The following is a 12,046-nucleotide window of genomic DNA, read 5'->3' on the forward strand; positions in this document are numbered from 1 at the left end:
GGTCTCGCTCTTGCTGAGGCTGGTCTCGAACTCCTGACCTCGAGCGATCCACCCGCCTCGGCCTCCCAGAGTGCTAGGATTACAGGCGTGAGCCACCGCGCCCGGCCTTGCCCTATGATTTTTAAACTGCAAAGTGTTCGGAGCACTTAGAATCCAAGCTGAAAAAATTAAAACACAAGCAGCTTTGAGGAAAACCTCTACTGTCTAAAATAAGATGTGTGTATGCCACTATTCCACTTGGTTCTCAGGTAGCCCCTAACTAGAGGACCAAGGCTTCATTCATAATCATTAAAGAGAGACATGGAGCATTCTGAGGTACCCCAAAGAGCCAGGATTGTAGTAAAATATTTTTAAAGTGAAGTTTCACAGGACTAGTTCAGGGAACTGAGCAAAGAGAAAACCGGAGAAGGCAGTGGGCACGAGACACACAGAATGAGATCCCAGTGGTCATCTCCACCAAGAGGGAACAAGACGACATGGCAATGACGCTGTGTGTTCAGAGACAGAGGAAGGGGAAGGTGCTGTTAAATACAGGCGGACTGTTAAATACAGTTGACCCTTCAACAACACAGGTTTGAACTGTGCAGATCCACTTACATGTGGATTTTCTTCTGCCTCTGCCACCTTGAGACAGCAAGACCAATCCCTCCTCCTCCTCCTCCTCAGCCTACCAGATAGCGTGAAGACCAGGATGAAGACCTTTAGGATGATTCACTTGTACTTAATAAATAGGAAATATATTTTTTTCTTCCTTATGGTGTTCTTAACATTTTTCTCTAGGTTACTGTATTATAAGAATATAGTATATAATATAACATACAGAATATATGTGAATGGACTGTTTATGTTATCAGTAAGGCTTCTGGTCAACAACAGGCTATTAACAGTTAAGTTTTGGGGGAGTTAAAAGTTATATATGGATTTTCAGCTATGTGGAAGGATTAACTCTCATCCTTTGTTCCACCACTATCATTCTTACACACACTCACTGACATGGGCTTGGTTTTTCCTGGTAAGAGCTGGAGGTGTGTGGGGAAGTGCCTCTGACAAGCTGTTCCCCAGCCATGGAGGATCATCTCACACCTCCAGCCCATCACGTTCCCTGTGCACAGCCCGTCTGTTCTCTAAGCCTGGCTTGTGCAATCTCCCCCTCCTCCTAATTCCCGCATCATAGTTATCTTTCCCTACAGCCTTAGCAGTTTGGATCTTGAGCTGTAATTCTCTAAGCCCATGTCTTCTCTTCCCTGGGAAAACTGCACAGGGTAGGTTGGAGTTTCACATCTCCAGGTGTCCAGCATATTGGGTAATGAATACATCCTGCTTAAAGTACAAATAGAGTCCTAGATTTGCCTTTACAAATGGGAGTGTCAACTTTCTGCACCATCTCAAATAGCAAATTTGGGATGCTTTAAAGGCAGAGCGTATCTTTGCAGTGATGTGAATTTGAATTAGAGTCGTGCGCATTTGGTTCAGCAGATAGTGAACTCATCCCTGAAAACTGTTTAGTTACCTTAACCAGCAACATTTACAACATTTACCTCTCAACAAATAGTGATATTTGTCTCCACACATAGTAAAAAGACACACTTTAGTATGATGGAGTTAGGGGATTCAAACATGCCAGCATAACACTTACTTCCTGTTAATCACACCTGTGAGCACCGCGAGGCCAACATTTGCATGTGACTGGATTATGGCAACAACGCAGAACTTTTATAGCTTCCCACTTATTATTGTCCCCTTTTTTCAACTCAGGTCCAGTGAACCCGGAGAAAAAGGTCTAGATTAAGAAAAACATCCAAGCAAATAGAATACTGGCTTTTAAAGCATTTAATGAGAAGTCATAAACAAGTGATTTTTTTTATTTTCAAAAGAATAAATTTACATATGGTACATAAGCGAGACAGCTGAGAGCTTCCAAAATAGAAACCGGGACATATGGCACCGAAACACCACATGCTTGGATTACACTGGAAGCATGAGTTGCCTATTTGGGTGAGAAAATCCCATGTTACAGTGACACTGTTGGGCATATTGTGGAGTGTTTTCAGCCACTGCCATTTAAGGGATTTTAGTTCAGGAGTGTCTTCTACGTTTTTATCTTCTGAGTATTCTATGATGGTGCAGGTCTGAGCAAAACTGGCATGAAAGCCATCTAGAATGAAGGTTGCAGGATGGACGCCAGGGCCCAAAGTGGAAGTACGTTGGGGGCAGGATGGAAATAATTAGGAAAAGGTCAAGTTGTTCTCCCTGGTTTCTGGAGGGGCCAATAATCCTGATGACTTGGTGTCTTTGTCACAGTTCCCGAAAGCAAGGTTGGCCAGACCACTGGTTCTAGGTTTACATTTTGATGAGCTTGACTTTTAAATGCTTAGTCTCCAAGACTGCAGATCAAGAGAGGGGCTTCAGACCAAGACTGAAGCCAAACCAGCAGGGGGCAGTCTTTCCCCAGAGAGAAAAATCCATGTCTTGAAAGGCCGTGCAAGGCGTACTCCGAAGGGGCATGCGATGGTGTCCGAGGAGGGTATGAGAGAACTTAAGAGAGTGAAGGGCTGTGTGAGAAGTGAAAAGAAGAGGGCTGGCAAGGCAAGAGTTTGAACCAGATGATGACTTCTTCCCACCAGTTAGTTGCTGCTTGTTCTGTGCCACAGAGCAGGAGCGTTCAAAAATAAGCTTGGCCTCACCAAGAGGTACTTTTTATTCTCCAGTTTCTGCAATCAGATACTTTAAAAAGTGACCATGACAAATCCTTGGGTCATTTTTTTAATGTTCTGTGGCTAATATACTCATCCTTAATCCAAATTAGGTAAATACAATCTTAAATACATCAATGCAGCTGGTTGACCTTCTTATTTTGGGGACTTTTAAAAGACAGCAGTAAAAATTTTTATATGTATATATATATATATATTTATGAAATACAATCACCTACTGCTGTGACAATAATTACAGTCCCTGTTTTTAAAACATACAAATGGGAAAAGCTAATCCTTTTGTCAGTTGGCTTCAGACAAATCAACTAAAATCATGTTGTGCAAATATCCAGTGTTGCGATCTCTGGTCTGGCAGCTGGGGGGATGGAAGTACAGGAAACTGGTCTCTGCCCCAGTGCTGGTGCTGCAAATGCTGCTCAGAGTCTGATGTGAAAGCAATCAAGGCAGGTCATTTTCATCCCTGCCTTCTAACTATGATGTAAATAAATGTGAGAAGAATTTTAAGAGAAAGCAGGAGTTTTACTAAAAATTATTCTTCTCCAGAAATTGGAGCAGTAAGTCAAATCCCAAAGGTCATCCCAACAGTAGGGCCATGGAACATATCTGAAATCAGGAAAACGTAGCTTTCAGTTTTAACACTGGATACAGAGGTAAGAACGTCTGTAACTTTTAAGGAGGGTAATTTTTCCCAAAGTGTGTGCATGGTGATGATGTGTTAGGCTCACAAAACATTGGCTTCGGTGGTTCAGGCACTATACCTCAATAGATACTTTGTCAAGTATATATTTACACTAACTTTTAAGAAAGGTGTTGACACCTGTTTTTTATTTTTAAGAACTAAAGAGGAGCCTAGGTGTCTGCATAATAATCACTTTCCTAAGTCTAAGGAGGACTCACCCTAGCTTTAATGGGTGTTTTATTTGGCTGGCTTGTTTTCCCAAGAGAAGCTAAAGTTGTTCTTGCATTAATCACCCTTAAGATTGGCAAGAGATAAGAGGTGGGAAGAGAGAAGATGGAAGGGGATCCTGATTCTGGATTGACAGAAAGTAACTGAGACAGGGAGGAGGGACATCAGGGAGGCCTGTCCCTGTCAGGCTCCAGGACAGAATGGGTTCATCTGCTCTTCTATTGGTCCATTTTCCTAGGCAGATGCCAGCGCCTCCGAGTTTATATGAAAGCAAAAAAGGCTGAAGATGGGCGGCGGGGTCCCAGATGTGTCCACTTGTGCTGAAGGCTAACCCCCACCTGCCTGGTGAGGCGAAGCAGCCGGTGTGTTTCCTGGCACGTAGTAATGGCACCTGGAATCCCGCAGAATGTATCAACCAGGAAGAGCAGGTCCCTGTTTCAACATGACCACCAAAAGGAGACCAGGGCTCTGAAGGAAAAGGCAGGCGCTTCCCCATGACCTCATAGCTCTGCCGCTGCCTTTGATCTTTTCACAGCAAGCTTCATTTCAGAGTGTTGTTACCACCCACGCAGGTACAGTATAATTAGATCGTAACAAGGAAGTCACCCTGTCCAAGGAATGCAGTTTTATACGGCCCCACCCTTTCTCCTGGACCAAAGTCCCCACTTTGGAAATGAGATTCAGGGCTGGGCAAGGTCATAACTGAGAAAAGCTCTTCCTCCAGCCTCCCAGATCACCCATCTCTGCTGGCTCTCTAGAACCCAGCAGGGCTCAGAGCCATTCCTAAGCCAGGCCACAGTTCCTTCCAGCTCATGACTAGATCCCAAGTCCAGATAACAGAATGGGTTGGGGAGAGCAGTCCTTAAAGATCTTGATTGTGGTTTTTTACCTGGGTTCAACTGTAGCATCACAATGTGACTTAAGATTTTTTTTTTTTTTTTTTTAAGAGAAATGAGTTGTCCAGACTTGCCCACCAACAACTTATTTTGGCTCTCATGTCCAGTGGGCTCATTTCCAACTGTTTGAGACTCATGGTAATCCCAAAAATCTGTGCAGCATTGGCACAAAGGTTGTAGCACAGATGCCCACAGATGTGTAGGTGACAAACTTGTAAGGCACTTCGATCTCCAGTCTCCGCCTGGCCTCCTTGTTCCTCGTGACCACCTTGAACCATGTGTATAATACTTGCAGTGAGAGATTCTGTACAAGTTGACGAACCAAGAGGATCAACACAATTCCCACCGCAAATTTGGTCAGACCCAAAACCAACGTGTCAGTGGTGAGTGGTGGGATGTTCTGAATGACAGGGAGCGACTCAGCGGGCTTGGACACGAGCTGGAAGAAATGGTTGATCCAGAATCCTATGGTCACTCCGGCCCCGGCAGCCAGAATGGTGGTGGTGTCCGCTCTGGTTGGGCTGTAGTAATCAGACACGGGGTAGTTGTAACACAGGAAGAATGGCACGACTATGACACACACAGGCAAGAGGGGACTGGCGGAGTCCAGGCAGTCGATGAAGGTCCAGGCAGGGTAGGTGAGGACAATGAGGAGCGCGGTGATCAGGACGCCGCCCAGCACATCCTTTGAGAAGGAGAGAAAAGAACAGTGTGAGCCAACGCGTGCTTCCTTGTATATACGTAAAATGTTGAGTCGCATATGGATGATTTGATATTTAAAATATAATTTTTGCATTGTTTCATTTTATAGTACACATTCAAAGAAAGCTTAAGGCTGTAAAAAAATTAAAATGAAAATAGGAGAAGATGCACACAACAATCATGCTATATATTTTCTTCCAGTTTCTCCAACTTTTGGGATAAATTCTGTATTTGCTTTCTTTTTTTAGAGATAGGGTCTTGCTCTGTCACTCAGACTGGAGTGCAGGGGCCCAATCAGAGCTCGCTATAACCTTGAATTCCTGGGCTCCAGTGATCCTCCTGCCTCTCAGCCTCCCGAGTAGCTGGGACTATAGGTGCCAGGCACCATGCCCAGCTAATGTTTTTATTGTTTTGTAAAGATGGGGTCTCACTGTGTTGCCCAGACTGGTCTTGAACTCCTGGGCTTAAATGATCCTCCTGCCTTGGCCTCTCAAAGTGCTGAGCCACTGTGCCTGGCCTCTACATTTCTTTTCTTAATGAATAGCTATAATCTCAGTTTCTCCAATCTTATTTTATTACATAAATATTGTAAGTATTTAAATACTTATATCACAGGTATTGTTGCTGTATTCACAGCGGTGGTGCTATCCTCTCTTGGCGGCAGGGGTTGGGGCTGTAGGCCGGCTGGAGGGGGGAGCCATATTCACAGCGAGCACGGCATTGTTATTTAGAAGATATGTTCATTTGGGAGGCTTGAGGAGACATTTGGGATGTGATGGTATCAAAGCTTCACCATTTCAGCCTTGCCACTCTCACCCTGTCTTCAGAGACAAGATTTCAAATAGTGTACATAAAATTTCATTGAGCGGATGTACCAAGCTTTATTTAATTAATCCCATTCTTTGGAACAGTGATTTTCTTTCTTCCCTTCTCCTCCCTTCCTTCCCTGCTGAAAATATCTTTAACTCCTTGATGCCACACATTTTCTTTTCCTTTTAAGTCTTCTTGTTGCAAAATTTATTAAAAGTTGCAGTTTTAACGTAATTAATAGATCCATAGTTGCACTACCTAGAGTTAAACACTGTCTATACTTTGGCATGGTTCCTTCTACTCTTTTTCCCACATACGTATATTAAAATGCTAAAGCTTGGTCTTTCTTTTTCTAATAACTTCATTATTTCTTTCTCTTGCTTGGTGTCTAAGAAATGACATCTGATTTGGGTAAACGATGGGTGAGCATTAGATCTTAGAAATAGTCACGAAGGGAGCAGCAAGTTTCACAGAGTAGCAGGCATCCATCCATTGTTCCAGTGCGCATGCGTGAGCGCCTGCTGTGCACCAGACCCAGTGCTAGACCGGCGTGGACCAGACAAACACAATGCCCACCTATGCCACAGACCTTGCAGTCTAGCGAGAGACATACAATTACCGTTATTTAAGAGGGAAGAGGCCAGTCAGTGGGTGGATCTTGACAGCCCCTTGGGGCTGGAGAGAGTAAACACAGGCAGGGGTCACTCCACACAGGGCCGTACCGTCCAATCCACTCTGAAAGGAAGACGTCCTGGAGCAGCGTGGAGCCCCTGAAGTAGCTCTCACTGGGTAACAACATGACTAGATCTTCTCTTTTACAAGGTGGATCTGACTGCAGTACAGAGAGGTGCGGAGCCTGCCTGTCTCCCTGGGGGCAGCCTCTCACTTCCTGCACCATCCTTCCCCTCCATTATGCCCTCGGGCTCCACATCTCCACGGCCTCCCTCCCTGTGGTTCATTTTCTTGCACCTAAGAATATGCATGGATGTTGTCTTGATTTAGGAAAAAAGAAAAATCCTTCATTTAAGCTTCCTGGTTGCCCAAATTGAACCAAACTCTTTGATTGAATTTTCTACACATGTCACTTCCAGTTTCTCTACTTGACAAACAGCTGCTGCCTAAGCTCCTAACTTAGATGATACATTACTCTCGAAGACCACTAACTGGACATTCCTTGGTTTTTTCTTTAGCATCTATGTCTTCCCACCAACAGCCCCATATTTCTCCTTGGGGCCCCATGAGGTTCTGGGAAATTATGGAGTTGAAGCACATGACCTATGTAGGCCAATCCATGCATTGGACCCCCCTACGACAGTGCAGAGGTGATCATGTGACCCAGCCAGTCCAGTCAGAATGAATCATAGGGCTTTTATTTGGAATTCTCAGAGAGACATGTTTTCTCTTCCTCCAAACACTGTGCCTTGGAGATTAAAACTCTTTACTTAGCAGACCTTTAATATTCTGCTTTTATTAATGTTACTCTGCACTATCCTAGTTCTTCTGTGATCTGTGAGAAGTCTCTTTCTTGGTTTCTTCCTTTAGATCTTCCTCTTTCCATATCCTAAACGTGGGCATTTCTACAGATTCTATCTTCAAGCCTTACGTATTTTCTCTCTTGAAGAGTCTGCGTAGGTCCATGGCCTTATCTCTCCATTCTCTACCTGTGGAACTCTCAAATCTGTATCCTCAGGCATCTCTCTCAAACTCTAGGCCTGCATTTCTTTTTATTTTTCTTTTTATTTCAGAACATTACGGGGGTACAAATGCTTTGGTTACATAAATTGCCTTTGCATTTCCCGAGTTAGAGTTATAAGTGTCCACATAGTGTGCACTGCACCCGTTAGGTATGAATTTACCCATCTCCTCCTCCCCCCTCCCTCCCTGCCCGACCCCCTATGAATGTTACTTCCCCTATGTGTACACAAGTGTTGATCAATTAATACATTCATCCGGATGTCCTGTCAGCCCCCCAAAACCAACTTGTCCAAAATGGAAATTACTAACAACCAAAGAGAAAAATGGGTAAAGGAAATGGGTAGTTTATAGAAAAGAAAACATAAATGCCTTTTAAATATAAGAAAATATCCCTTAACTTACTCATAAGACATGAAAATTGAGCCATATTGAGGAGAAAGTGAAATGTACGTCCCCACAAACATCAGTACTCATGCATGTTTACAGCAATTCTATTAGTCACCCCAAACAGGAACCAACCCCAGTGTCATTCAGTGGCTGGAAGGGGCAAGTAAACTGTGGAACGCTCAGACAATGGATTACTTCTCAAAAGTAAAAAGCAACAAACTACTGATGAATGTGACAACTTAGATGAAACTTCCAGGAAACTATGCTGACCGGGAAAAGCCAAGCTCCAAGGGTTACATACTATATGGGTCGATTTACATGACATTCTCTGTAAGATAAAACCATAGTGACAGAGAATTGATTAGTGGTTGCCTAGGGGGTCTAGAGGTGGGGAGAGGGTGTGACCACAAGGGGCTGGTATGAGGGACTTTTGGGGGTGATGCAACTGCTCTGTAATGTGGTGGTTACTCAACTCTATACGTGTGTTCAAATTCATAGAATTTTGTGACAAAAATAAAGTCAATCTTACTGTTAATTTAAAAAATAAAATTAAAAAAATATAATACATTTCGAACAAATAAACAAAAATAAGAAAGCTGGTGGGCTCTTTGTTGGCACGGATGCCCCATTGCTGTCTACAAAGCAGGCTCTGGCCACCTAGCGAGGTTCCCAACATGCCGGCTCCCTGCCTCCACCTTCCACACAAACCATGCGGAGAATCTGCTCCTCACATATCCCTGCTGACAAAAATCCAAGGGTTTAACATTTTGCTAATGAAACTGCAGGGGGAAAGGAGGACTCGTTCTCATTAATCATATGATTGCAAAATGGTGCAAACTTTATGGGGAGAAAGTTGTCAATAGCTTTAAAAATTACACATTTATTTATCCTCTGACCCAACAATCTCACTCTGGGACTTGACCTTAGGGATGTAACTGCCCATGTCTGAAATAAGGTTTTTACAAGTTATCCATTGTACTATTGTTTGTAATAGCAAGACACTGGAAATGACCCAAGTTCCATCTATAGAGGACCAGTTAAATTTAACTACGATAGAGTCACACAATGAAATACAATACTACGCAGCTGCAAAAAGAATGAGGAAGTTCTAATATGAATCTTTAAAAAGCAAGGTGCAGACCATTGCATACAGTATCAGTTAGTATGTTACCATTTCTGTTTTAAAACCTGGGGGAATCTATAGATACATTTTTACTTGAATACACAAAGAGATGCACTTGGATAACTGGGGCACACAGTTGGGAAGGAGACTTTTCACAAGATACCCTGTGTACCTTTTGAATTTTGTATCATGTGAATATACTACCTCCTTAAAAAGAAAGTGAAATGAAATTCAGTCTCTCCTTCCAAACAGTGCCTGCCTTTCAACTTCCGTACGAGTGGGAATCTCGGGACCCTTGCTGTGTCCTCTGCATGGCATGGCATGATAGAATGTCACCTGCTGAAGTCTGAGGACAGTTTGTTTGTGTGTTCTTAAAGGAACAAGAATTTTGAGGGAAGGAGCGGAGCCAGACACAACAGCTTGACTGCAGGCCACAAGCAAGCCTCTCTTCTCTCATGGGGAAGAGAAGATCCTGCCACTTAGTTTGTCTCCCAGGCAGCTCCGCTGGACTCATGTCTGAGCCCTGAGGAAGTTAGGAAAGGTGAAAGAGTCATTTTGCCTAAATCTATAAAGCACTGAGCTAAAGAATGTTGCCTGGGAGGCAGAGCAACTTCCAAAGGGAAGACTCCATCTTCCTCATTCCTGTAAGCCACAGAGTCCTGATGGCTGTTTCAATGGCAGATGTCCTCAAATTCTAGTGTGCACTGGATCTCCTAAGAAGATTGTTAAAATATAGATTCAGGGTGCTGTCCTCTGATTCTGATCCAAAGTGTGGTCCAGGAATCCAAGTGTGGTCCAAGGTAATTCTGATGTAACGAATCTGAATAGAAAACTCTGACAAATGCTAGCCTAGAGGTTTATTGTCAAAGTCCTCTCAGGATATGAGTTTCCTTAGCCTATTATTCCAGGTTTTCCCTCACTTTCACATTTGAGTTTTCCACCCCACTCAAATAGGTCTACTTGCCTTTCCCAAACATGCCTAACACAATTTCATATTCTTTTTATGTACAGCATACTTTAACCATCTCTATCAAGATCTTACCAGTTCCTGTAAGGTTAAGTTCAAAAGCTACTTCCTTTCCAAAATATCTTCATATAGCATCACAGTTGGAAATAACCTCTCTTTCCCTGTCCCTGAATTGAACATGGAGGGATTTGCTTAGTATTATTCAAACAGCCCCTCCTTGTATTGCCTTTTGCTGCAGGTATGTGTTTGCCTGCTTCTCCTCTAAGTTGGTCAGCAAGGCAGGGGCTCTTACATTTTCACATTATTCCTCAAAGCCCCCAGACAGGGCCTACATGTAGCAAACACTTAGTTACAGTGATTGTGAGAATGGAATGCTTTCTCTTACCCTAAATATCTATACTATTTAGTGCCCATTGTTTCAAAATATAAATAAAAATGTGCCCTCCTTCCTTCTGTTTTGCTTTGTAACTGCAGTTACCAAATTCCCAGACATCTAGTTGGAACATTCTTTATAAACGAATTCTGTTTGTCTTCAATGCATCAGGAACCTAGACTATTTTGGTCCACAGCCCAGCATTTGAGGCAAAAGTAATTTTAGTCAATATGGGTGTTGGTGTAGATTTTTTTTTTCCTTCTAACCACACAGTTGGACTTTCAGCCATAAAAGGTGATATTGTAATAAGACTTTTAGGTATTTTTATAAGGAAAAACCATAGCTAATGAGTTTTCTAATTTGGGGCTCTAAATTTCTTATAATAAAATTATTCTAAACAGCTTCTAAAAATAAGGACTGTAAATACTCGAAAATTTGAGAACAACTTTTTGCATTAGTTTTTTTAAAGTTACTAAATTCACAGAAACATAAAAGTTCACAAAATATTCATCTTTGAATTGGATCTCTTGTTTCCATTTTTTTTTTCTTTTGGAAATTCAGAATTAGGAGGTAATTTCTTTGGAACTGCACAGTGTTTGGCACATATGTGAGGCCAGAGGGAAAACAGTTCACAGTGCTATAGAACAGCAAAGGCAAACTGTAGGGCAAGTGACAATTAATAGAGAACAAAAACAGAGATGGGGAGAAACTAGCCAGCAATGGGAGAATTCTGTCCTGAATGGGTGGATTTGGGGGATAGGCAGGAGGAAGAGAAGAGAGGAAGGAGAGCATATAGTTTATAAAGACAGATGAAATATAGAGAAGATAGGTAAAGATAATTATGCAAAAGGCATGATATGGAAAAGACATGAGAGCAACAATGGCAGAATAAATACTCTTTACTTTGCAGAGAACAAATTTAAAACTACCTTTCATAGAGGAATATAATTAGACTACAAAGTATACAAAATACACAACATAATTCAAACACCTAAGCTCAATAATTCTGCCCCTCAGAATTTATTCTAAGAAAATAATCTGGGAAGATAATAAATTGGCTCACAAAGATTTACATATAGGGATGATTCTTGCTGAGTTACTGCAACTCATGCCAATTAAGCCCAAAAAGGAACACATACTCCATTACAGAAACATCAGGAAATACAAACAAGCAAAAACAGCATAAAGAATGGAGCATATGCCATAATAGGAATCTACAAAGATATAAATCAAGCATATTATGTTGCTTACTCCAAAAATGAGATAAAAATACATCCTGCTTTTTTATTTAATAATATAGCAGGAATATTTTCCATTTGAAAAGGTAGATTTCTGCAGCCTCTTTTTTTTAATGGTTTCAAAGTAACCATAAGTAAAATGTTATAAACTTTACATAAAGGATGATCCTAATTTTATATAAATATATACTTGTATATTTGGATAAAATGTCAGAAGAAAATAAAAATGTTAAG

The 12,046-nt window shown here is 42.0% G+C and overlaps 1 protein-coding gene across 2 annotated transcripts in view; it reads right to left on the reverse strand.

Moving 5' to 3' along the window:
- Positions 1–1,812: 1,812 nt before the first annotated feature.
- The window catches only part of SGPP2 (sphingosine-1-phosphate phosphatase 2), a 105,283-nt gene continuing 95,049 nt past the window's right edge, over positions 1,813–12,046 (reverse strand). For both annotated transcript variants that reach the window (XM_045559228.1, XM_045559227.1), the window contains exon 5: positions 1,813–5,202. In XM_045559228.1, coding sequence (XP_045415184.1) covers positions 4,651–5,202 — 552 coding nt within the window. In that variant the 3' untranslated portion in view covers positions 1,813–4,650. The remainder of the gene's footprint in view (positions 5,203–12,046) is intronic.

This window comes from Lemur catta, chromosome 8 (assembly GCF_020740605.2).
Source record: "Lemur catta isolate mLemCat1 chromosome 8, mLemCat1.pri, whole genome shotgun sequence".
Lineage (NCBI taxonomy): Eukaryota > Metazoa > Chordata > Mammalia > Primates > Lemuridae > Lemur > Lemur catta.